General features: G+C 41.2%; 3 protein-coding genes across 3 annotated transcripts; 1 reads left to right on the forward strand and 2 right to left on the reverse strand.

The window, feature by feature from the left end:
- Nucleotides 1-532: 532 nt before the first annotated feature.
- prox2 (prospero homeobox 2) lies at nucleotides 533-23,806 on the reverse strand. Its single transcript, XM_032499794.1, has 5 exons — nucleotides 23,802-23,806; nucleotides 6,584-8,142; nucleotides 4,630-4,740; nucleotides 2,958-3,152; nucleotides 533-1,371 (listed from the first exon to the last, which is right to left on the reverse strand). The coding sequence occupies exons 2-5, from the start codon at nucleotides 8,132-8,134 to the stop codon at nucleotides 1,204-1,206; spliced, it is 2,025 nt and encodes a 674-aa protein (XP_032355685.1). The 5' UTR covers nucleotides 8,135-8,142; nucleotides 23,802-23,806; the 3' UTR covers nucleotides 533-1,203.
- On the forward strand, nucleotides 10,899-17,886 carry dlst (dihydrolipoamide S-succinyltransferase). Its single transcript, XM_032499796.1, has 15 exons — nucleotides 10,899-11,147; nucleotides 12,135-12,168; nucleotides 12,278-12,317; nucleotides 12,672-12,733; nucleotides 12,840-12,914; nucleotides 13,082-13,137; nucleotides 13,497-13,605; nucleotides 13,701-13,874; nucleotides 14,044-14,129; nucleotides 14,269-14,366; nucleotides 15,986-16,116; nucleotides 16,526-16,599; nucleotides 16,693-16,776; nucleotides 16,930-17,097; nucleotides 17,272-17,886. The coding sequence occupies exons 1-15, from the start codon at nucleotides 11,085-11,087 to the stop codon at nucleotides 17,404-17,406; spliced, it is 1,389 nt and encodes a 462-aa protein (XP_032355687.1). The 5' UTR covers nucleotides 10,899-11,084; the 3' UTR covers nucleotides 17,407-17,886.
- Nucleotides 18,245-23,938, reverse strand: rps6kl1 (ribosomal protein S6 kinase-like 1). Its single transcript, XM_032499792.1, has 12 exons — nucleotides 23,836-23,938; nucleotides 22,994-23,110; nucleotides 22,649-22,822; nucleotides 22,200-22,324; nucleotides 21,791-21,883; nucleotides 21,653-21,700; nucleotides 21,086-21,218; nucleotides 19,507-20,970; nucleotides 19,334-19,423; nucleotides 19,049-19,131; nucleotides 18,821-18,916; nucleotides 18,245-18,715 (listed from the first exon to the last, which is right to left on the reverse strand). Exons 3-12 carry the CDS (start codon nucleotides 22,782-22,784, stop codon nucleotides 18,605-18,607), a joined length of 2,379 nt encoding a protein of 792 aa, XP_032355683.1. The 5' UTR covers nucleotides 22,785-22,822; nucleotides 22,994-23,110; nucleotides 23,836-23,938; the 3' UTR covers nucleotides 18,245-18,604.
- Between the last annotated feature and the right edge of the window lie 1,110 nt (nucleotides 23,939-25,048).

Here is a 25,048-nt window from a genome sequence, read left to right on the forward strand (position 1 = left end):
TTAAGCCCAAGGCATCCAACATAGCTCATCTGTGATTTTTGTGACATCACTATACTTGCGTGTGCATGTGCTTGTGTGTTTGTAATCAGTGTGCGATGAGTGGGTGCCTGGAAGAAAGAGTCAACGGGTTTGTGGAATTTTGCTTTGGTGGCACAACTCTGATATGAGGTCACCTCGGGCGTTAGTCATTAGGAGGGAATGCATTGTGGCTGTTTTTAAGACATGGCAATTGTCCGCATCCGCACCGGCCACACAATGAATGCAGGCCTTAGAAAGTTGACTTGAATTGGCTTCGGTGAACAATGTGAACGGCATAGTTTGGGGGACATTTAACAGCTGGCTGGTGCACGTGGATTAGAGGCACCTCAGGGGCTCGGCAGTGGCTCGCAGTATTTTCATAGGGAGAGTTAAACATGTACAAACAAATACAAAGCACATACCTGGTGTGTGTCTTCTTCAAACTTTAAAATATGTTCATGTATTGCCAAAGAAAAGCATAACAACCAAATTGTATATTATAATTTAGTGCATCTTTAATTTTAATAATCATCCAGTACAATTTCTGTGAATGAAATATTGGTAAATGATTGTACTTTACATGACCTTTGTACATGATAATAAAACCCATAACAGTCATTTGCAGTATTTTCACATGCACATCCTGTTAAGCTAAAAGTTTCCAACATAAGTAAAGAACATTATGCAACATACAACAACAGCAAATGTACGTTTACACAACACACAGCTATCAAATGAAATTAAAAGCAAACTAATACTGACGGGAATTGCCCAAAAAACTTTTCCAGTTCAGCTAAATCAGGCTACACTATAGTTTCACAATATCAAAAAGAATGATTACACTTTGTAAAAATCTTTACACACCTACAAACTCAATAACTCTCTAAATGTGTTGAGGCGAATTATACAAGTAAACACTAAACAATAGAATAAACCACAAGAGCATTAATAATGATGCTTGTTTGTAAAAGTAGAACATACAGCATTTTAGACTATAGACAGCTTATCAATATTTAAAATGATGTGTCTGTGTGTGTTTTCACAGATCTACAACGTGATTAATTATCCAACATCTACATTTCACCTCACTAAAAATGCACTACAAGAAAGGATGAAATATTAGTCAAGTGACTAGTTCAGTAGCTCTAAACAAGTTCCTTCAAGGTTGTAATTCTCCACGTCAGTCTATAAATAGGAAGATGTCTTGAACTCATCCGGAACGTCGCTGTCCAGTTTACAGATCACCTTGTATATGGCCTTTTTCCAAGAGGGGTCTGAATCTTTGGCTGCAGAAATGGCACTGTAAAACTCGTGCAAGGTGATCTCAGAAACCTCGAGGAATCTGTCTGGCACCTGTAACAGAAAATAAGTGGAAGCGTATAACATCAATCAATAAATCTCATTCTAATAATGAAAAAGTACTTCATCTTATGCTGTGTCACAAGCATACTGAACAATCTGTCTTCAGTTTTCCATAACATATGAAATGAAGACCTGTAGCACAATTCTTCAAACACTAAAACTGATGAAAGGGAGCTCATCTCTTTGTTCTCTGCACACATACAATAAATGCAATGCTGTGATCATTAGCTTTCATTTAGAGGCCTCTTTGATTAGCTAGTGTTTTTTTTCTTGAACATTAACTACTGATGTGCTATCTTCCCACGGATTCTACCTAGCGCTGACAGGGCCAGTCAATAAAGCACGGTTCTGAAGCCCACAAGGAATATGGCAAGAAGATTAAAATGATTTGACATAGGTTAGGTTCAGGTTTAAACTTAGACATAATTGTGGTTAAGTAAGGATTTGATGCAGTTAAACTTGGGCTAAGTATCCCATAACTACAGCAGGATTTAAACGCATCAACAAAGGATGTCTTGATGCAAGGGATGCTGGGAGAAACCCGCCCTGCAGCCCTTGTTTCCCATCCACTGACCAGTTAATACAACAGTTGTTGGCATACATTATTTTTCTTTCCTCTCATCTCCGGACACAAAAGCATCCCTGGGAAAGGAATGTCTTGGTCCCAAGGTAAAGAAAACGGTCCCGTCCCTTTCCCACCAAACAGCCTTCTCCCTCGGAATCCACAGCGTCTTTCTCAGCATTCCGCATCAGTAGCAATCTCAGTCTCGCTCAGGCGTACTGGTCCTCTAATCCTGAGTTGTTTTAGTGGGATTTTGTGGCTTCCTCTTCCCACAGTTTGATAAAGCATCACTCTGGAGTTTAGATAATGGCTGTAAAGGCTGGCCAGCCACAGGTGCAGTGTGACACACAGGTCACAGCACGACACACGTGACCATGGCTACATGCTGACAGGAGAGCATACTTCAGCAGGTCGGTCACTGCTGTGATGAAAGGGGCATTGCTTGGGCATTCTGGGAAATGTGCTTATTCACTATCTGGCAGAGTCAGATCCAACGATTGATACCTCTCTCATGTCTATGTGTTAAATATCAAGCAACAGCCAGCAGCCAGTTAGCTTTGCATAGCATGAAGAATAACAAAAAGGAGAAACAGCTACCCTGTCTCTGTCCTAAGGTAACAAAATCCACCTACCAGCACCTCCAGAGCCCACTAAATGAAAAACAAAGTAAAAAAAAAAATAATTCAACAATTCACGGTTGCTGGGCAACTGCTCATAATTTAAAAAATAAATAAAAGATATTACATGTTAATTAGTGAGCTTTAGAGGTGCTGGTCGGTGGATTCTGTTAGTTTCAGGGAGAGACAGACTACCTATTTCCCCGTTTCCAGTCTTTATGCTAAGCTAAGCTAAACGTCTGCCATAAAATGGATAACCTTGTTCATCTATCACACAAAGTACAGAATGAGAGCAGTACTTCTTTAGACAAAACCTCCTGAGCAAAAATTCTGATAGAATCATCTCTACGCAAACAATACAAACGATAAAAGAGGAATGACTAATGAGTGACACTTACGTGGAAGTCATTGGCTTTATTGTAGTGCATGTTCAGTGCGCGGAACAGCTCTGAGTCCCTGCTAACTGTCATGTCTTTGACATCACTGATGCCGTCAACGATAGCCTGGCGGGCAAACTTCTCCATCTGGATGTAGTAGAACTCCCTGAAGTTACTGAACCACTTGATCAGCTGAGAGGTGATGCAGCGGTTGAACTGGAAATGGAAAAAGAAAACTTCACTTTATACCATTCATAAGCTTACAACCAAGGATTCAAGGGTCCTGCCTCAACAATAATCTGTAATAATTGACAATCTGTCCTTGAGCAAAACAATGAATCCCTAGCAGCTCCAGAAGTGCTTTTCTGACCTTTGATCTCTGAGTGAAGAAGGCAAAGGAAAGCAGAGACCATCCTGTTTGGGATTAATGAAATATGTCATTTCAAAATTTATTTTAGACTTCAATGAGAGCATACAAAATTTAAAAAGAATATTGATCCCAAAACTCAAATGGCTGACTGATGCTTTGGCATTAGCCACCCTTTCCATAACTGACCTAACCCTAACCTGCATTTGGTACCTGTAGGGCAAAATGCCACCAAATGGTCTGTCACTCTACGCAACATTAATTGCTCTGAGCTTTTCCCACCAGTGTCCGGGGTGAAAAAACATCTGTCAGGGCTCTGTATTTCTAAACTCAGTCTTGACATTAGTCTTGTTATTCTATCTCCTCATCCAGAAAGACAGAAAAAAATGCCTAAGGGCTGGGCAGGCATCAAAGACGCTTCTTCTCTCTGGTGTGGTGGGTGAGAAAGCGGCAGCATAAGGACAGAAGGAAGCTTCCCTCTCAATGACTCGGGCTGATAGGATGGAATCAGACACTGGGATTAGTTGCTCTTTTGTTCAGTGCCACTTCCCACCACAGGATTGTAAGCAAGGAGGAGACGTTCGCAGGGCTGCAGCAACAGCATCCTCCCCCCTGACCTCGGGGGTCAGAGCAGATTGAGAGGCAGGGGCCCGCACTGGCTCAAAGATCCAGGGCCATGGTGGAAGGAGAAAAGATAGAAGAGGAGATGGAAGAGAAACTCAAGGGAAAATTAGAAGGTGGGCAAGAGAGGAGGTAAGAGTGGGAGCTCATACGCAGGAAGCATGTACTGTTCCTACTGGAAAAGATTAAAGAGAAGAAAGCAGAGATAAAAATGATGAATGACAAGAACAAACAACAAGGAGACAGATAAGGAAACAAGAGAGAAGACAAAAGAAGGAGATAGAAGAGGAGGCATGACACGAGCCCAAGGCCAAAATACACAGGATGTTGTGTTTAGGGCCAGCTCATCGCCGCCTGGTTGCTGCCGCACAAGTCTCTAATACCAACTGTCTGTTGACACTCAATAGCAATGCCTTGCCTACAGAGTCCTTTGTCACTCCATTTGCTGACTGGAGTGGCTTTTTTAAAGAGAGAATGCCCCTGTATCTCCCTCTGCCCCCAGGACATACTAGCAGCTCAGTGGCTTTGTTGTTTAAACCCTCTGCGTTTTTGTTTCTCTCCTCCGACACACTGCTGATTTTTTTGTCCCAAACACACACTGACAAGTAGATACCCGAAGTTAAACGCAGGGCAAACAATCCTGTTGGTTGTTTGTGACTTTAAATTAAAAATGAGATTTATTTTATACATTAAAAAAAAAAATACCTTGACGTCAGGGAAGAAGGTTTTCAGCACGTTGGAGCTGGGGTAGCGGGTGTAGAAGAACATTAGCTTTGCCTTCTTCAGATGGCTCGGAGTGAGACCCTCCTGGATGTTCACATTTATGTTAAGGCAGAAAAAACTGGCAATTAAATACAACACCCGGCATACAGTGCTTTGCAAAGTGATAGCAGACCAGAGTATTGTGTTGCCTCAATCTTCAGCTAAATTGAATTTCCCTAAAGAACAGCTCGGCATTAACCAGGGAGTCAATAATGACCCTAACATGTGCTTATTGGCAAAACAGAATTACGAATTAGATTAGAGATTTTTAATTAGAGAGCGAAGCACTTCATGCCTGGATGTTATGACAGCTTGTTTTAAAATGTATAGAAAAAAAGGAGATGCTAATTAAGTTGATTTAAAGACAACATATGTTGCTTTGTATTTTAAAAAATCTTGCAAAAACTGAGAATTTTGTTAAATGTCCCAAAAAAGTGACACACAATATATTTTCTAAAATGTTTCTTAGGTTATGTGGTCAAAAAAAATGTAAATGGTGTAACATTCAACATATATTTTCTTTAGTGCCAATATTCAGAAATGCAATACCTCCTCAAGCGTTCCCCCTATGGCAATGAAGAGACTCAGAAGCATTTCGTCTGTAGTCCACCACCACCACCACCACGCCTTAGGTCATAATCTTTCCTTATCAGGTCCCCACGCCATACATTTATTAGGGAACCCTACCTTTGAAATACGGACGTTTGGATGAAAGATTTATGTGGTATTGTTCAAAGAGAAGCAGAGCTCTTTGCTCCATAAAGATACAGTGAATCCTGAGAGGCACCACATAATATTCCCATCTAATGCCTTGCGAAGAGAGAATCAACATAAAATAAACACTTTAGTAATTATTTTAGGATACTCTACTTTCTAGAGAGCGATAGTGAACAAATTATTTATTTTAATTAACTCAGGCAAAGAAAGATGAAATGTAGATATTATTCGAATCATATCGATTGTGGATGTTAGCAAACAAAAAACCCACATTTTTCCCTGAATAGAACAACTTATCCCAGGGAGACTTTCTTTGAGTTCCTATGAGGCAAAACAACTGTTATCTTGCACTCTATTTCAATCATGTACATTCTTACAAAGGTATCCAACAACAAATGCTCAAGACAAGAGCTCAAGTGTTATGGTTGGGAGGCACTTTTGGTTTCCACCAGCACTCAGATGTGACCTTTTAGATGCACCCCTATCACTCTGATGATGGAGAAATAGATCCTGCACCTTTTCAAGTCTGAAAAAACGATGCTTCCTGAAACAGAAACTGATGCTTTTTCTGCCTTTGAAAAATTGGCTTTTGTTCCTGGCAATTCTTATCAAAGCCTTGTATTCCTTTTTATTTGTCTTTTTCTAAACTTAAAGTCATTACCATGCTAAGATTAAAGAAGACGCTATAATTTTCTATTGGGTTAGCAAGATCAAAGAAAAAATTCTCCTTGAAGTTTGCTACTGGAACTGCCCATGCTGCAATGAGCTTCAACCAGCCATTGTTCAAATGGAAGAGCTATATGATGAAGCGATATAGGGAGGTTGTGTAAAATAAACAGATATATACAGTGTATGTGAGATATTATCAAACCTATTCTGCTGTAGCTGGAATACAGAATACAGAATATGATGTGACATCAGTATTTTCAATGCAAATTTGTGCAAGTAGATTGTGTTTGAAGTCTTAAAAAAGAAAGGTATTATAAAATGTAGTCATTCTGTAATATCTGTTTTGTATTTACACAGTAAAGTCACTGTTTTTTGTTTTTTTTTACATCACTGCACTTTTAACCTACATCTATCAAAAACACACCATTTTGTTATCATCATTATTAAATGATAAGGCAAAAAGCAAAGCCACTCTGGCTCGAAATATTTCTTTTAAGTGAAAGGATATATTGAGTGACATGTAGGGGTTTCGCTCGGCCATGCTCTGCAGTTCACCGCACTCAATCTTGACATGAGGGAGACACAGATTGTCGACCGTCACCGCCCCCAGGGCGGAGGGACGAGGGTGGTGGCCGAGGTGGCTGGATGTCACCTTGGACCTCATGGCAATGGTGTCCCAGGGCAGGTCCACCGAGTCGGGAGAGGTTCTGTCCATTGATGGGGGCATGCAAGGGAGACCCCCAAAGTTGGAATGGGGCCGGTACTTAAGAAGATGCTCTAGGATCTGACTGTCATGCAGAGGGGTGCTGTAATTGAACTGAAACGGTGTCTGATGCACAGGATAGGGCCTCTTCACTGTCGGGGTGACTGAGCTCAGAGGAGTCACTGCCGGCTTCCGGACCACCAGTGACAGTGCCTCTGTCTGGTCCTGTGGGCTTTGAGCCTCAGAGTGTTCATAAAACTCCAAAGAGCAGGGTTTCACTGCAGCCTCCCCAGCATGGGACTGTTCCTGGGTGGAGCCCACCTGCTGGCTCTTTCTATCTGCACCCATGCTGAGCTGCATTTCTGGAGATGAGCACATGCGCTGCTGAGGAGACAGATCCAGCCCAGTGGAGGACACCTTCTTGAACACTTTGTCCACACAGTCATTCACAGCCCTGGAGAGCTCCTGCTTCAGGGTTTCCTGCAGGTTCTGACTTTCTCTCTGGTGTAACAGGTCACCAACTACTTTCGTTCGGTCCTTACACTCTGCAGTCACTCTGCTATTCTTCCTTTCAAAATCATCTTCAGTGCTTACGTAGCGTGGCTCTGTGCTGTCTCCCACAGTGTCGTGATCAACAGAGACTTCTCTCTCATCTCTGTCATTGTGTTCAGGGTCCTCCTGGTTGTAAACTTGAAGGAACTTTTCCTGGAGCTGACGCAGCAGCCTCTGCATGCTGTGGAGCTGCTCTTTCAGCTTGTGACACTCCTCATCCTTGTTGTTGCAGTTGTCACTACTGCTGCTTCCAGGTCTTCTGTTTGCCGGTCCTCCTACACTGTGTTCCTGATGTTGAGGCAACCGCTGCTTACGTTTGTTCTCTCTGTATGCTTCTCTGGCCTCTCTAGCGTCTCTGGCATCTGTGTCAGACCTCTCACTTTCTCCATGTTGCCTGCTGTTGGGAGAGCCTGCCATGACTCTGATAATGTTCTCCACTCTGGCTCTCTTTGCCTGCAGGTGGTCAGTCATGGGATGCTCCCCCTCCAGGCTGGCTCCTGTAGAAACATGACCGCTGGGGGAAGCAGCTTCCACCGTGCTGTCCTTTGAGGAGACGCTGCACTGGTCCTCCTGGCCGGAGTCAGCGGCAGTGGAGCTGGAAAGGTAGAAATGACTTTCATCTAGTGCCCTCTTGTTGTGGATTGTCTTGCGGAGGAGTTGAGAGATGATGGATCCGCTGGAGTACGAGGCCAGAGGCTCATCATACATGTTTCTGCGGAAGCAAGGCAACATGACATCAGGTTTGTCGTCCTCTAGGCAGCCTTCACTGGAGTTGTGCATGTTCTGGTCGGGAAGACTGAGGTTCATGCTCACTGCTACACGCGTTTTGCAAACAGAGTTGTGTAAAAATGCAAGAATCTGAAAGGACAGAAAAGTAAAACAGTTATGATGATAAATAATGAAAAAACACATTTTGAAATAAGACTAAATCGTGACATTTTAAATCAAACTGTTATGACAAAATAAAGCAATGTATCTTTATGCTTGGGTAGATAGCAAAAATAAAGTGTATTAATTTGTAAAATGATAACCAGTACATTAATTAAATATATACGACATTCACAGGTAATTCTGTCATTTTGTTTAGAAAACCTGAAGTTACACTTGTGATTTTAAAATTCCTACATTAACATGAAAATGTAGAATTACTGTGTCATAGTAAATCAAAGAACCCAACATTATTTGCAAGATCCTCAGTTCTGTTAAACATTTAAAAAAAGAAGAAATCCTCGATCAATAAGGGAGTGTGTTTTGTATCATTTCATCTTAAGTCGTAATAATAACACAAAGGATAAAAAGAACAACTGCAATATTCATTAAAAGGTATATTCCAGCTCCTGAATGCCACAGACCACGCACAAGAAATGTCTCTGTGTAAACATAATATACAAGAGAAAGTATTATGAAAACATCTGTTTTCTTTGGTTGTCATTTCAAGATATGATCAAGACATGATCTTCAATAGTAAAAAAAACAAAAAAAGAAGCTACATTTCCTTATTCTATGGTTACTGGCTTTATTAATTTAAAAGTTTATTTTAAAATATTTTTTGTGGTGTAACACCTTAACTCACAACATGGACTGCAATTTTATTGTTATACTAATTATAAAATAATTCTGAATGAAATGATGCACTCGAAAAGTACAGATTCTACTTTTTATTTCTAGACATAGGACTCTATATCAATCCCACTTACGGTTTCTATTTTCTTACTTTTAATATAAATAAACATTCTATCAGTGAGACCAAACTCCTTTATGAAAACAATTGTAAAGATAATTCAGTTATTTCACATAGCAAAAATAAATTGTTTCATTTACTCTTTACATTTTGAAAATGGCATGCAGTGTACTAGAGGCTGTAGACCTGCTGTTTGTGAGTAAATGGTGAATTAGCTGATGCCCATCTAAAGAAGAACATAAACTGTAGCTACAATAGCTACAATTAATTTTTAAAAATGTGGAATTAATTTGTATATAAAACTATAATCTCAACAAGCAAACCAAATCGTTTTTTTAGTTTTAAAAACTGAAACATTCACTTCATAATCAATAAACATTTGATTAAACATAACCTAACTAAAAACTCACCAAACGTGCTGTCAGCTGTACCGTGAAAGCATGCGTCAGTGTCAAAAGCACCTCTCGTGATAAACCACTAAACTCCAGTGATGAGTTTTTAGGCAGGGTGAGCTGCATGCGTGCACTTTGTCACACTAAAGGGCTGCAGTTTAACCACGATCACAGAGAGAGAGAGTGAGAGTGGGCTGTGATGGGACCTTACCTGTTGCGCTGGGAAGTGCTGCCGAGCTGATGGCCTGCGCACACTGTGAGATGGGCAGTAGCAGAGCAGGAGAGTCGAGGCATCAGACGGAGCTGGGGCGGGGCCATGTGAAAGCAATGAGGTGGTCACACATCACCCACATAATGTCAAGAGGAGGAAAGTATGTGTAAGGTGTTGGACTGATTACTAGTGATTGAAAGATGTATTTCAAAAGCCTACATACGGAATTACCAAAAATAAGTAATTTTGGACCATGCACACACACACATATATATATATATATATATATATATATATATATATATATATATATATATATTAAGTTATATATATATATATATATATTTAAAAAAAAAGAAATCCCCCTCTCATCCTCAAGCTCGGGTCCTCTACCAGAGACCTGGGAGTTTGAGGCTCCTGCGCAGTATCTTAGCTGTTCCTAGGACTGCACTCTTCTGGACAGAGACCTTGGATGTTTTTACCTGGAATCTGCTGGAGCCACTCTCCCAGTTTGGGGTCACAGCCCAGTGTTCCGATTACCACTGGCACCACTGTTGCTCTTACTTTCACACTCTTCTAGCTCCTCTTTCAGCCCTTGGATTTTCTCAAGCTTCTCGTGTTCCTTCTTCTTGATGTTGCTGTCGCTCGGGATCGCCACATCTATCACTACTGCTTCTTCCGCTGTTTGTCGATCAACACGATGTCTGGTTGGTTAGCCATCACCAGTTTGTCAGTCTGGATCTTGAAGTAGATAGATATATATAGATATAGATATATAGATATAGATATATAGATATAGATAGATATAGATATAGATATATGCATGCATAGGCCAATCATTCCGATATTGGTCTAGCCTATTACTGTATAATAATGTACATGCATATATTATGTAGGGTTACTAAATCTATAGACTGAATTGCTATTATTTAATCAGTCAATTATTTTAGTTTTGTCTTCAAAGGGCAATTGTACCAATTGGTAGACCAGCAGTGAGACAGAGACACAATAAAACACAAAGCACAAGTAGGCTACACGTATAAAGAAAAAAAACAATATGTGTATATGAACTATTCTCTATCCTCAGCAGTATATGTTGGCTATAATATTATATTCTATGTTGATATTGTTAACCTGTAACGTTACGCATTGCTTCATCTAATCTACTAGACTGTCTTATTTCTATTCTAAACTCTGTTTTACGTTGTTACCTATGGCTGTTTGTGAAAGTTGTTAAAGGTGCGCCGTATTTTCACTTTATTTGTAGAACAGTTCTCAGTCATTTCACAGTCACCAGTAGTGACAACAGTGAAGAAGGGTAGAGGGGACCACAGTGAGGATTCCCCCTTCTCCCCCTTCCACTCGGAGCACTTGGTTTATCCCACACTACTTCCTCGCATCTTTCCTGCGCGTTAGGGTTGTCTGTGTGACCGGAGTTCCCTTCCGCTGACAGGCTGCTGTCACACAGCCACCATGTTATCCCATTCCCGGTGCCTCACCAGGAATTTTGGCCGTTCTCTCTCTGCCATCCGCCAGGTAGGCAACAAGCAAATACAATGTTGTCGTGGCCACTAGCTAGATGACTCTCTGGATGCGGGCGACGGCGCAGATTCTGTGTGCTCAGCTCTACCGGAGCTACCATTAGCATTAGCAATAGCTGTAGGCCACGATCAGGCCGTAACATTGTAAGCCAAGGACAGTATGACAAGCATGACACTTTCCTTCACTAGTCTTTGTTTTAGACAGTATTTACGCTTAAATCAGTGCGCTCTATGTTGAGTGGGTCTCTCGTTTTGACATGAATGTTAAAGTTGGTTGACCTACGCAGAAAAATGTCTTGTTGGCGAACTTATCATATACTAACGTTAGCCACACTAAGCTAAATGAACTGGAAGGTTAGCTTGCTAAGTCCTATTAGCTGTCATGCTGAGGTCATATTGTGGTTTATAAGAGAAAACAACGCCCAGTTTAACTAACTCAATGGAACCATAGTAGTATCAATGTTTTTTGTTCCTTTAGTGTCTGTGTAAATTGCTGTCGCTACACTAGAAGCTAAAGTTAAGTTAGCAAAGTCCTAACGTTAGTTTGAAGTTGTCAGCCTGTCAGTGAGATTAGTAGTTGATGATTAAGCTTTAATGCAGTTGTTCAAGTAACGTTAGCTGCTTAAATAAAAATATGTATTATGCATTTTCTGGTGCAGTTCTAATCCAAAACCACACAAGCCACCTGTTTGCCAGATAATGCGTTGATAAGCCAATGTCAAAGGTTGTCGTCTAGCGCGTAGAAATGACCTTTGACCGACAGCACTTACTTATCTCCCTGTTGATGACACCTTTGCCATTAATGCACAATCCCAACTGTTATTTATGTTCACTGTTAGACTTTACTGTTTCATTGACCTTGATGTTAATATATCAATGTTATAACATTTTCCAGACATTGTTGAGTTGTTTATCTGCACAATACTTCATATTAAAAAAAAACTAGAGACGTTTAGTAATGCCTAACTTTATCTTATCACAGGGGAATAATGCATTAGCTCGTCGGGCCACGGCAGGTATGTCTTGGTACTGTTGAAGCATGAAGTCTGAAATCCCAATCTTTGCTTTCGGATAGTCTTGCTGCAAGAAGTTATTAACACATTGTCCCTTTCTATTTTCTTACAGCTCTATCAGCTGGCCATTCTGTTACTTTGAACAGCAATGTGTAAGTACATTTTCTCATAAAAACATGTAACTCTTTGAAGAGACACGCATCTTTACTGTGAAAATGTAAGTACACCATTCACATCGTACATATGATGAATAACTTGGGCTTGACATGGACAGTCGTCAGTTCTCAGTCATCAACACTGGCTCACAAAAGTTTAATGCCCCCCATTCACTGTCATGAACCGTTTTTTTTTCTTTTTTCTCCCAATTATGAGTATAGTGCTGTTCCATAAACGCAAGCCAAATCTGAATCATAATATTTGTTTGCACTCTTGGATGATACATTAAAGTAGTTTTAGGGGTTGTGTATTGAATCTATTAAATCTTTTGTGTTTTGTTTTGTGTTCAGAAAATCTGATCCCCGGTCCAGCGTCTTCCAAATCCAGTACTTTAGGACGTCTGTAGCCTACAGTATGTTTGGGCCTGCATGATTTTCATTTCTGCATTTATCTGAAGCTTGACCACTGAAGTGGGATGTGACAAAATGCATCTCCTTTGACTTGTCTTTGTTTTCCAGGAGATGAAGTTGTCACAGTCAAGACCCCTGCGTTTGCAGAATCTGTCACAGAGGGGGATGTGAGGTGGGAGAAAGGTAATGCCTTTTATGAATAAGCATACTGTACATTTGTTACTTCTGACCTTGTAAAGGATAAGCGGTTACAGATGATGGATGTATGCTTCTGATACAGATAACAACCAAATTAAATAAAAGGTAAACCGTTTGCTCTCAGATGCCAAACTAAAACGTTCTTCTTACAGCTGTTGGAGACACCGTCGCTGAGGATGAGGTGGTGTGCGAAATTGAGACTGACAAGGTAAAACCAATTAAATGTGACAATGTTTTTGATTGCTGGTTGTTGTTGGGCTTTGCCTGCGAAAGTAAAAGCCTTCAGAGTGTGTGGCATACCATGAATCAAAGTATTGAAGTATGTTCTTTTATCAAAATAGGACTCCATTTTAACCTTTTTAAAAATTCATATTTGTTGGGCCCGGTGCGAGAGAAAAAGGGCAAATTGTTACTAAATTACGTGAGTCCCTTTCTCCTGACTGAATATTTTTGAATAATTTCTTTTAAGAACTTTTGGTGAAAGTTAAGTATTTAAGCGCCAGCCAAATCACAACATGTATGCTGTTTGTTTGTTTTTTTGACTTTTTTTTTTTCCGCTGACATCAGACATCAGTGCAGGTTCCCTCTCCTGCTGCTGGGGTGATCGAGGAGCTTTTGGTCCCTGATGGGGGCAAGGTCGAGGGAGGAACTGCGCTCTTTAAGCTTCGAAAAGGAGGTTGTTATTGTATTTTCATTCAAAGTTGTCCAATTTTGAAAATAGTAATACTTTAAAGTCTGCCTTATCCTAACTATTCAGCTCTGTGTCTTTAGCTGGTGCTCCCAAAGCTGCAGAAGCTCCAAAAGCCGAAGCCCCAGTAGCTGCAGCCCCTCCACCACCTTCTGCTACTCCCCCTTCACCTTCTCCCCCCTCAGCTGTGGGCCCCATTCCCACCACTATGCCCCCTGTGCCACCTGTGCCAGCACATGCTATGGACAGCAAACCAGGTTAGTTGTCATGAGACAGACGGTCTGTGTCATGTGAGAACTGTTTTGCTTGACATCTGTGCTCTTGACCTCTAGCTTACATGATTAATCATTGTAGGCACTGGCTTTCACCAGTTCCACTAAACTGATGTCTACAGATACTAACTGCTTCGTTATGTCTTCCTCATAGTTTCCGCCATCAAGCCAACTCCTGCTCCAGCTGCACCAACGGCTCAAGCTGAGGGAGGGGCTAAAGCAGCCAGGACAGAGAGCAGGGTAAAGTGCAAAAATCCCCACTACACCTAAATAACATTTAGGAGTATCTGATGACTGATGATGTGTTTAATGGTCTAGTACAGTAATAGTTGGGAATGGTGTCTTAATAATTCTGATAATTCTTGTTTTTTGTTTTTAGGTTAAGATGAACCGCATGAGACTGAGAATTGCCCAGAGACTGAAGGAAGCCCAAAACACCTGCGCTATGCTGACTACGTTTAATGAGGTTGACATGAGGTAGGAAATTCTACATGAGTTGACCTACATTTTTTTAGCCCTCAATGCTACTTTAAATATCAAATGTGAAATGTTCTCCGCTGCATTACCGCACATATATTGAAGTGATTGAAGGAAAAAGACAGACCTTATAGAATGTAGGAGTCCACATCTGTTTACATATCTATAAACATGTTTGTATGTGTGCAGTATGCACATTGTATACTGTACATGAATGTACATCTGTGTTAAAAGCCAAGACAACACTTGCACAAATGGTTATGGATTAGAATCTGCCCAATAGGAAAAGCTTTTTGAAACCCAATATCCTCTTAAACACTGGAATGTAAATATTTGGTCATAATGCCATCTAAAAAGAAGATAAGAATTGTTAAAACAGATTTTATTAATTTACAAGGAAATGTTATTGTCTGCACTTGCCCCCTATGCTGAAGAGGACACTTTGAGGATTTCTCTTCCCCGCAAATGTGTGGTGTCAGCTTTCGGCTATTCAGGGTTTTCTATGTATCCTAATTAGATTGACATTGACGGTCTGGAGGAAGACTTCCCATGCTAGGGCTCATCTGGAGCCGAAGGAGCTAGTCAGAGCAGGAGGCTGGAGCATCTGTAGGGGCCCACAGAGACCTGCGCTCTGAGTGGAAGAGCTGCCTCAACCGATATGGGCTTTTATGACAGCCCAATAAGATTTACAGGCTCTAGAAAGTGAAGATTTTTATCGCTTCTTCTCTCCTTTCTCGGAGAGTCTGTGTCTTGGGAGGGGCTAATTATGTTAGCGGAGAAACCCTAGAGCTTCAACAGGGTTAGAGACAGGAAAACAAACAATTAAAAAGAGAGATACACGAGAAAAATGAGCAATGATGAAACGATTAGCGGGACAGTTTCAATAGCTTTACTCCACCGCAATATGTAATAGCATTCTTTTATAGCCAGAAAAGGCAGTGTTTTATCCTTTTTTAAGAGATTTTAGATTGTGACCTATATCTTTCATAACAGTTACAATATTTGAAAAGTGTATCCTAGAGGTTAGTATAAAATTAGGCTTCTATTTAAATGTGTGATAACCTATTATAAGCAATAGCCATGGATTGTCTTATTTTAGCTAATAAATACCGTTGTTTTTTTTGTTTTGTTTTTTACACATGGTTTATAAGTTACTGCTGTTTTTTGTAAACTTGGCAACAAAGCAGTAACACTTAAAAACCATTCCGGTACATTGAAAAAGATTTTAATAAGGTATGAAAAAACTGTTCATCTGTCTGTCTAAAGGGAAGCTATAGTTGACCAAAAAAAGTTGCCTATTGAATTTCAGTAATATAGAGTCACAGGTAGGACAGACATGTTGAATATAAAATGTTTCTGGGTTTTTTTTTGTGATAAAATGCACTTTTAAGTCATTGAACACTTACTTGAGTCACTTAAAGTGCCTCTGTATTTTCCATGTTTTGAATGAATGTGTATTTAAATCCGCAAATCTAGTCCAACTGATTTTCTTTTTTCTCTTAGAATTTTCTCCTTGTTATGTTCATAACAACCATCATATTCCGTATCCTGTAGGCTTCAACCCTGCTTCTTTCCTTAATGCCACTTGTTAGGTGATCTATGTTTCTGTTTACCTGCAGCAACATCTCAGAGCTGAGGAAGACTTACAAAGATGCCTTCCTGAAAAAGCATAACATCAAGTTGGGCTTCATGTCTGCGTTTGTGAAAGCTGCTGCCTACGCTCTGGCTGACCAACCTGCTGTCAATGCCGGTATAGAATCAACCTTAAGACTGTGAAACCTCACTTTGTGGTGTCAATTTGACTGTCTTTGCACGTATGTGTACAAGTCAGTGCGGTTGTGCCTGGTGAAGAAAACGATTTAAGTTTCAGTGTATTTCACTGCAAACCTCAATCCTTATTTGCTGCCTGTAGACCACCCTGACCTATTTAGATAGACCACAATGAAGCAGGGGGGAGGGGTCTGTATTGCTGGCTTTTACAAATCAAAAATAGTCTTTTGGGTTTCACCTTCCACGGCTTTTTTGCTTGCATGTTACAGAAAATGGCACGCATGAAAAAGAAATCAATCTTGGTGAAAATGTAGTGAATATTTACGTTTTTGTCCTGTATACATTTTTCTTCTGTGTGCTATGATTAAACTTTTTGTGTGTGTTTTCAGTAATTGATGACACAACCAAAGAGATTGTGTACAGGGACTACGTCGACATCAGTGTGGCTGTGGCCACACCAAAGGTGAGACAAGAACATGATATTGTTATGCTAAGAGCAAGTGCTTGATAGTCCACTCGCCTTTAACATGAAGGGCACGTATAACTTTTCTCTCAGGGTCTGGTGGTTCCTGTAATCCGAAGCGTAGAGGGAATGAATTTTACTGATATTGAGAAGGCCATCAATTTGTTGGGAGAAAAGGTAATATTTGAATTGTATCTTTTGTCATATTTTTAGTCATGTTTGTTGTAGGTCATTCTTCTTTTTTCTTTTTTATACCCTTGTTGTGAAAGTTTCTTATCTTGATATTTCCTCAAACTGTGATCAATCTTAATTGTGGATGTGTGTTCATAGGCCCGTAAGAATGAGCTGGCTGTTGAAGACATGGACGGAGGCACTTTCACCATCAGCAATGGTGGCGTGTTTGGGTCTATGTTTGGCACACCTATAATCAATCCGCCACAGTCGGCTATTTTAGGCATGCATGGCATCTTTGACAGGCCTGTAGCAGTCGCTGGCAAGGTCCGTGTCCTCAATGCAATACATAAACTACACACATAACATAAAAAATGGATTTGGTTTGTCAAATCTCTGTCATACATCCCAGCTGTTTGCTAATTATCAAACATTCACTGGTGTGTGTATTTCTAATTGTAAATGTATTGACTCTTTTTCTCTTGTTTTCCACTTTTTCAGGTGGAGATCCGTCCCATGATGTATGTTGCCCTGACGTACGACCATCGTCTAATTGATGGAAGAGAGGCCGTCACTTTCCTGCGCAAGATCAAGTCAGTGGTGGAGGACCCCAGGGTGCTGCTCCTTGACATGTAAATTCTTGTGCACTCTCGGCCCAACCAAATAAACCACCCTAAACAAACAGCGGCTGTATTCACCTGATGAACATTTCCGTAACTGCAGATGTTGTATTGGTTAACTAGAAAACATGTTTTTGGGAGAACAGTTCGCTGCTGTTGTGGAGAAATGTCGGCGTCTGGGATTTCTGTGGTGCTGTTCTCTAGATCAAAAAAGGAAAAAGGAGGAATTACTTTTGCGCCAAATGTAATTTTATTACTTATTGAGAGAGGAATGACAAACCTAGATAAACTCCATAGTATCATTTCAGTATTTTGGTTGAGAGAAGAATAACAAACACTTATTGGGCCAGAAACCAAGAAACACTATGTTCTTAAATGTCCAAAGTGAAGAAATTCTTTAAGAATGTTTCTGTTTCAAAAATGAGGGAAATTCTCTTTATTCTGTGTAAGAAAAACTATTTAAAAGAATGATTTAAACAATAAAAGCTGCATTACTTAACTTAGGATTTGTTTTGGATTTATTTTTTTTGTAAACAAAAAATGGTAGCTAAATTTACAAGAACAAACCCAGACTCATTAAAAGAAATACAACATTAAAGTTAGTTAACTTACGAAGGCATTGTTAGGTGGTGTTCACTGCTTATCATGCAGTATACCTTGAATGGAAGCTTTTCCTTTAACTCGACACCTGTCTGTAAATGGGCTGTGGACTATTGGTCAACTAATAAGATGTCAAAGACTTGATACCTTAAAAAAAAAAGCCCCAGAAATGGTCTTGTCTTAGTCCTTTGGAACTATGCATAGCTTATTGAGCAATTATAACACAAACAATAAAATCAATGAAATGCAATGGATAGAGAAGAGTAACAATTTATTGCCTACTCTAATTTTTTACAATGCTTAATGGCAGTCCAAACAATTGTAATTGTCAGAATTTAATCAGTTTTCATGCGTGGTGATAATATGCAAGAATATTTTAAAATTTAAATATATACCAAAATTGCATCAAAGGTACCTTTTTAAATTACAATATGAGCATCTTGAAAGTTAAAATAAAGTGTTTGTTTCATCTTTTGGAAGAGAGATGGTTTACTAGTTTTATTCATGTTTCAGTTTTTATTGTAATTTTTCTTGGGAAGCACAAAGTGCAAAGAAAACCAGCGGTCTGGCGCTGCATCCATTTTGGCCACTCAGAGGTGAAGGAGCTGCACCTGCTAGCAGCTCAGAGCTTTCCAGGAGACACTGCTGAAGAAGGGATGACACTTGATGTCACTCACACCTCCACCTCCAGAACCCAAGCGATAGCCAGCATCAAACTGAAGCAACTGCAAAGCATCACAATGGAGGGTTGATATTCTATAAGATCAAGTCACACCATCTATCTTGCAATTTAGTGCCACTGAGCATAATATTTAGAACAGAAGCCTAACCTCGGTGAGCAGAGACGCAGCTGCAGCGCCCAGGTGGTTGGGGATGAGCAGCTGGGTGTGGGAGTGGATTCCTGCTGGATGGAGCTGCCACAGTGGCTGGAAGCACAGTAAGCAGAGTGTGTGAGAAACCATGACCCAGTGCCACAGTTTGCAGGAATGGTGCAAAAATGACAAAGTTGAAGACTTCACTCTTGGAAACTGGAAATGCTCGTAGAACCTTTCGCTTACCATTCCTGTTAAGAGTTCAAACAACAAAGCCCCAAGACTCCACCAATCACAAGCCTCTGTAACTCTGGACACACCACCAATTTCTGTAAACATACAACAAAATGAGTTTAGTTGTATTCTTGCACAAGATTCTTTATAAAATATGTTTTGGTGTCTTCATATATCCATACAATGTGAAGTACTTGATCTTATTCTGAGTAAAGTGGAGAAGCTTAAACCTGCCACTAGGTGGCAGGTTACACCAGGTAACAACCACTGGTTTAAGCTTCCAGTGCATGTTCTTACCTGGAGCACAGTACATCTGTTCTGTAGCTTTGGAGCTGATCTCTGACTGAACCTCACTCCACTGTCCAAAAAACGTCAAACACACCTTTCCTGTGAAAATATTGTGTTTGATCAAAATCAAAAGTAGGATTGTTTTCCACATGCAATCTTTTACATGTATTTGATGAACTCACCGTTGCTGGTAAGTAGAATATTTCTAGGGTTGAGGTCCCGACACAGAATGCCTTGCTGATGTAGACTCTCAAGGGCCAGCAGAATCTGAGCCCCCCAGACACACACCTCTGCCTCTGGAAGCCCCCAGCAGGTCTGCATGGCCTTATCTGTAGGACTGGAGGACTTCACAGGGAACCGAGGCAGATGGCACCAGCCATCAACCTCTATGATCTGGTCTTCACCCTGCCCCTCCGATCCTTCTGAATTAAGGCAAGCATCGACATCCTCTCCCCTGCTGTGGGGTGGGGCTCTAGTAGTACCAGAGGAGAACCAGCCCACAAATGATCGCCCTTTTCCAGATGCAACATTCTCTCCAGGACTCAACAATTCGCAAGCCTCCTTTACACCCTCTCTTGCCTCACTGGAACATGTTTCCCCTTTGTACTTTTTCCCTGAAGGGGCAATGGGGCCCCCTGAAAATGTCCCCTGTCTCCCTGCAATGCTGTGGCAGAGGGAAGCAGAGGAAGGCCAGTAGCTTTCTGAGGTGATCCGTGTGTCTGTGTGGTCAGAAAATACTGCTCTGTCTGTGCTCCTGATGACTACCATGCTATTTCTATCCTCAGTGGTTGGACTGCTGCTGTCCTGCTTGGAGTCTGTAACCATATCTACAGAGTTACCACTCAAAACAGATCCCTGCTGAAAGCCATTGCTATCCCATGATGCCCTGCCACGGATCTGGGTTTGGCAATGGAGAGGAAGATGCAAGATGGCAGGGGAAGTACTCAAGCCATTATTTTCACTGTTTAGGGATCCCGCTTTTATAAATGATGTCTGATTTGTACAAGGTGGTGTTTGTCCTAGCGTGCTATTGAAATGACTGTCAGTCATTGCATAGGGGTTTATTTGCTCACAGTTATGTGCTGGATCTGCAGCTTTCCAAGCCACTTCAAACTCAGAGCTGCACTCTGTCAGTCCCATTCCAGCTTTCTTCTTATGAAGTACTGACATTACATCAAGAGCTTGACTGACACGAGTGCAAGACAGAGGAAGAGCAGGCTGTTCCTGAGTTTCACTGGAGTGCAAACACAAACTAGGAGCTGGTGGATGGATGCGGGTGTCGACCTGTGTCCTTGTTGGGCCTGAATTCAGAGTAAGCTGATCAAGCTTGTTATAAAATGATGCTGCAGAGCGTGTGTTCTGCAGACAACCCGTCTCCTCAATGTAGGAGTGAGTCCCGCAGCTCTCCAGTCGCTTCTGAGTCTCATCCCATGAGGTGGGGGAATCTGTGTCTGGGCTCTCGTCACTCACTTTTTCTGAAATCACTCCTGTGCTCCCTTTGCTGTTGAGCTGGTAGTCGGTGCTAATCGTGGGTGAGGTGTAGCTGGTCTTCAGCTTGATGCTTTGCTGACCAGAAGCAAAGCATTCTGGGTGTTCCTTGGCCTTCTCGTTCCTCAGCTTGTGCAGCTTGGAGAAGAGCCTCCCACCTAAGACAATATGGGAAGAAAAACCAGATCAAACATTGGACCGAAGTGCAAGCTTCAAAATCAACCCAACATGGTCCCATCAGCACTAAGAACAGAGCAGTTGTTAAAAGCTCACCTTTGACATGCTCAAGATGCAGGTACACAGCATCCTCACTGACGTAATATCTTAGTAGCTTAACCATGTATGGCACTCCCTGAGGAATGATGGTTGGCTGGTCCCTGCTCTCCCAGCTTGACTTGACCAGGCTCTGCAAGAACACATACACACATTAGTGGTGATCTTTTTAGGAAAATGCATTACGTGTTTATCTGGAGAAAAAAAAGTATTAAATCCGACGTGGTTTAAAAAGAAACAAAAGACTGCTTGGATTGCCCCCTCAAAGATTAGTGTCTGTCTCTCCGGTCATTGAAATTTGAGGTGCACTTGCACTGACTAAAAGGGTGAGAGCTTTCTGGCAGATCAATGCTGGATGATACTCAGGGAGACGGGGGGAAAGAGATCCTATCAACTGGCCAGCCACAGTATACAACAACAACCCCCAAAACGTCTCCACTTCCAGTGGATAGATGTAGACATATGGAGGCATTTTAAATGTAAATGTATTATTATATAGCGCATACTCTTCAGTGTAATACTATACCGGGAAAATGGAGGAAAAAAGGAGGAAATCTGTATACTCACCTTTACAACAAATGTCTCCTTATTGACCATACTTTGGACAATCATGACCTTTGGGAAGAAAAATAACATCAAGGAGTGTCAATACACAATGCCAACACTGATATGGAAACACAAAGGTAATAGGTGTTACAGTCTTACTTTATCAGTCACTCCGACCACCTTACACATTTCCAGATCCTCCACAGGCGAACTCAAGTGTCTGATTGGACGGAATCTCAGACTGCTGTAACCCTGGTGATGAAAGCCACGCATGTCACTTACAGAAGCAATACTTTTTTCCCACAGTATTTGGGATAAATAAGGCTTTAGTTTGAGACAGACAGTCACTAAATGTTTAGTCTCATGTAAGAAGCAATACAGGACGTGCTCTTTTATGTTACTCAACTCTCACGTCTTACAAGCTATGAATGCTGACACTTAAATGTGACTTATTCAATATTTGACTTGTGAACAATGCCTCAACCCTACATTGCACTGTACATTTAAAGCACATGAGAGACAATCGGATGTACATTTTGTAAATGACAGTAAATGAAGAAAATCTTACCCCTAAATGAGAGCTTCCTTTCCCCAAGTTGTCCTGCAGATGTGTTATGAAGATTTCTTCAGCTCTCTTCAGATATTGGGTTGTTTTTCTTTTCACAGCCTCCCGACGTTCCTTGTTTGGGTCCACTGTAAAATAGTAAAGCTCTTTCAAATAAAGAAAATAGTGTAGCTGTGTTAATAGAATCAATCTAACAGACAATATCCTGTCCTGACTAAATCAAAGGCTTTATCCAGGAGAATGATTGGTTCCACACAGCTGACTATTCACACTGGTGGGGGAAATGTCTCACCAGCGAGAAAATCTGTGTTCAACCTTTGGTTTGAGACTTCCTGTTTTTTTTCTAGTCCACATGTTCCCATCACATGACTTGTGCAAACACGCCTCTTCAAATTCCTCATCATTACATAGCCTTAAAGACTTGTGTGAAAGACCAAATGTTGTCCACTTACACTGAACCCCATTCAACAGCAAGTCCACCCCGTTCTTATAGTAACTGAAAGCTGCCTCATAGTCCTCATTGACCTCACTGTCCAGTGCCATGCGGATCTGCTTGGCCGCCTCCACCAGGTAGTCTCTCTTTGCCATAGCTGCCTTGTTTTGGACCCGTCAAGGACCAGATGGGCCTGAGTACAGCAGAAATAGCATTAAAATAAGCAATACTGTTTATTCAGCTGGACTTAATTCAGACATGGTAGAAACTCAACAAAAAAGAACAAGCTGTCTCAAATTAGAAACTGAAACTTTGTTGTAAGCAAATGGTTCTGTGGCTCTTAAAGAGTCTTCTTGGGAGTTACCTTCGCACCCTTGTCTTATCAACAGCACGACACATCTCTGTCTGTTGTCACTGGGCTCGGTGTGCGTCTGCCCCCGGTGATTCCAAGGCTCAGGTCTTTGTGGCACAGCATTGTCATCTGAGCCAGTGGAAACAAAGAGTTAACCTCCAGACCAGCACAGGAAGTGAGTACAAGCTTGTGACTACAATTTTTTGATGAATGGAAAGAAGCAGAGTTGTCAGCGTTTAAGATGACAGGGAGATGACGCAGAGCATTGAGGCACACTGTCGTGTGTCCCAGGTAAATCACATAGTCATGTGGATGGTGGAAAGCTAAAGATGACTGGAGAGTGTCAACACCCATATTTTACTATATTTTACAATCATATATTCTACACTGATCTTGGACATCAACCCCACACACTTACACAAATCACATTAAGTGGATTATTTCCAATGGGCAAATACAATCTCTGCTGACACAAATGTTATGAATAAGCGTCATAAAATATTATGCAATTAACCTTTGTCACATTATACAAATGTATTACCAGTCAGACAGGGAAGGCTAATGCTCACTAGAAAAACTTCTATTGATGTAAAATATTCCCTGAATTTTGGCTACAGTCTAAAACACACACACACACACACACACACACACACGATCACCCCATCCTGGTTACAGTCATGGAGACGACATCATCTAAGGAGTGTTATGATACACACAAAGCAATCTTCAGTCTCTTCTATCAGCATCTCATCATCCATACCACACATCCATACCCAATCAGTTAGCAATCCACTATGGTAAATAAATGACCAAATAGCACAGAAAACAGGCACACAAATATACACACACTGCACCTGATGTGAGGCGAGCGCGCCCTGGACCCTCCACCCCAGCAGCAGCATCAGCATCAGCAGCAGCAGCCCGTTTCTTCGGCAGCCTCAACACACTCCTCTCAGGAGCGGAAGGAGGACAGAGCTCGAGAGAGGCCCCCGATTGGCTGAGCATGATGTCACTTTAGGGTACCATTTCACACAAGGCACTCACGTCTCCACCCTCTCATCCTACAGATGCTGGCCCATTTAAAGAGACAGTACTGTTTTTGTGTAAGCTGACTGAAGGCCATTTTCAACCCTGTCTTTTACTTCCAAAATGGATTGTGTTTAGCTTTTTGTCCCATATTAAATCCCATATGAAAATTGTAACCACAATTTATTGACTATTCATGAGTGAATATGAATTCCTTCTACCGCTGCTCCATCGAGAGTATGCTAGAGTACTGTATCACCACATGGTATGCCATTTGCTCAGCAGCAGACAGGAAAGCCCTTCAGAGGGTCTTAAAGGCTGCCTAGAGGATCATCGGTTGCTCACTGCCCTCTTTGGACGACCTTTTCAGTGTTAACTGCCTCAGTAGAGCAGCCAGCACACTGAAAGATCCAACCTAGCTTTGACACTGTCAGTTTGGCCCACTGCCCTCTGGTAGACGCTTTAGTTTAATCAAGTCACAGACAAACAGACTCAAAAGCAGTTTTTACCCCAGAGCCATAAGTTAGAGTTACATATCAACTTCACCTTTGTATTTATTTTGGTATATAATTATGTATATAACACTGCACCAATGTTCACATTCAACCAGACCTTAGCATATACAATATTACCTTCTGTATATAAACCCACTACAACTCAGCATTGTGCAATATCACATCTACAGTATATTGTTTTAGTCACATAAAATGCACATTTTCTTATCTATAACATTTGTATTCTCTATTTAATGATTCTATTTTATATATCAGGGTTGCTACTTAATTTTGTTGTACTTTGTTGTGCAATGACAAGAAATAAATTACATTTATTCTATTACAGTATTGCTTTGATGTGTCCCATCCACTATGAAAGGAAGGATCACCCTGCCCAGAATCTATAATCTGCTGGGTCTTAGTGCTTAGTATCAGATGGAGTCAGGCTCCAGTCACAGCACAAAGGAGAGTCATTACCCCCTTAAGGGGGGGGCAGTTTACAGAGGGGGGTGGAAGCTCCAGCATGGAGCAGGATTGTATGAGTAGA

The sequence above is a fragment of the Etheostoma spectabile genome, chromosome 20 (genome assembly GCF_008692095.1).
Source record: "Etheostoma spectabile isolate EspeVRDwgs_2016 chromosome 20, UIUC_Espe_1.0, whole genome shotgun sequence".
In the NCBI taxonomy this organism is placed as follows: domain Eukaryota; kingdom Metazoa; phylum Chordata; class Actinopteri; order Perciformes; family Percidae; genus Etheostoma; species Etheostoma spectabile.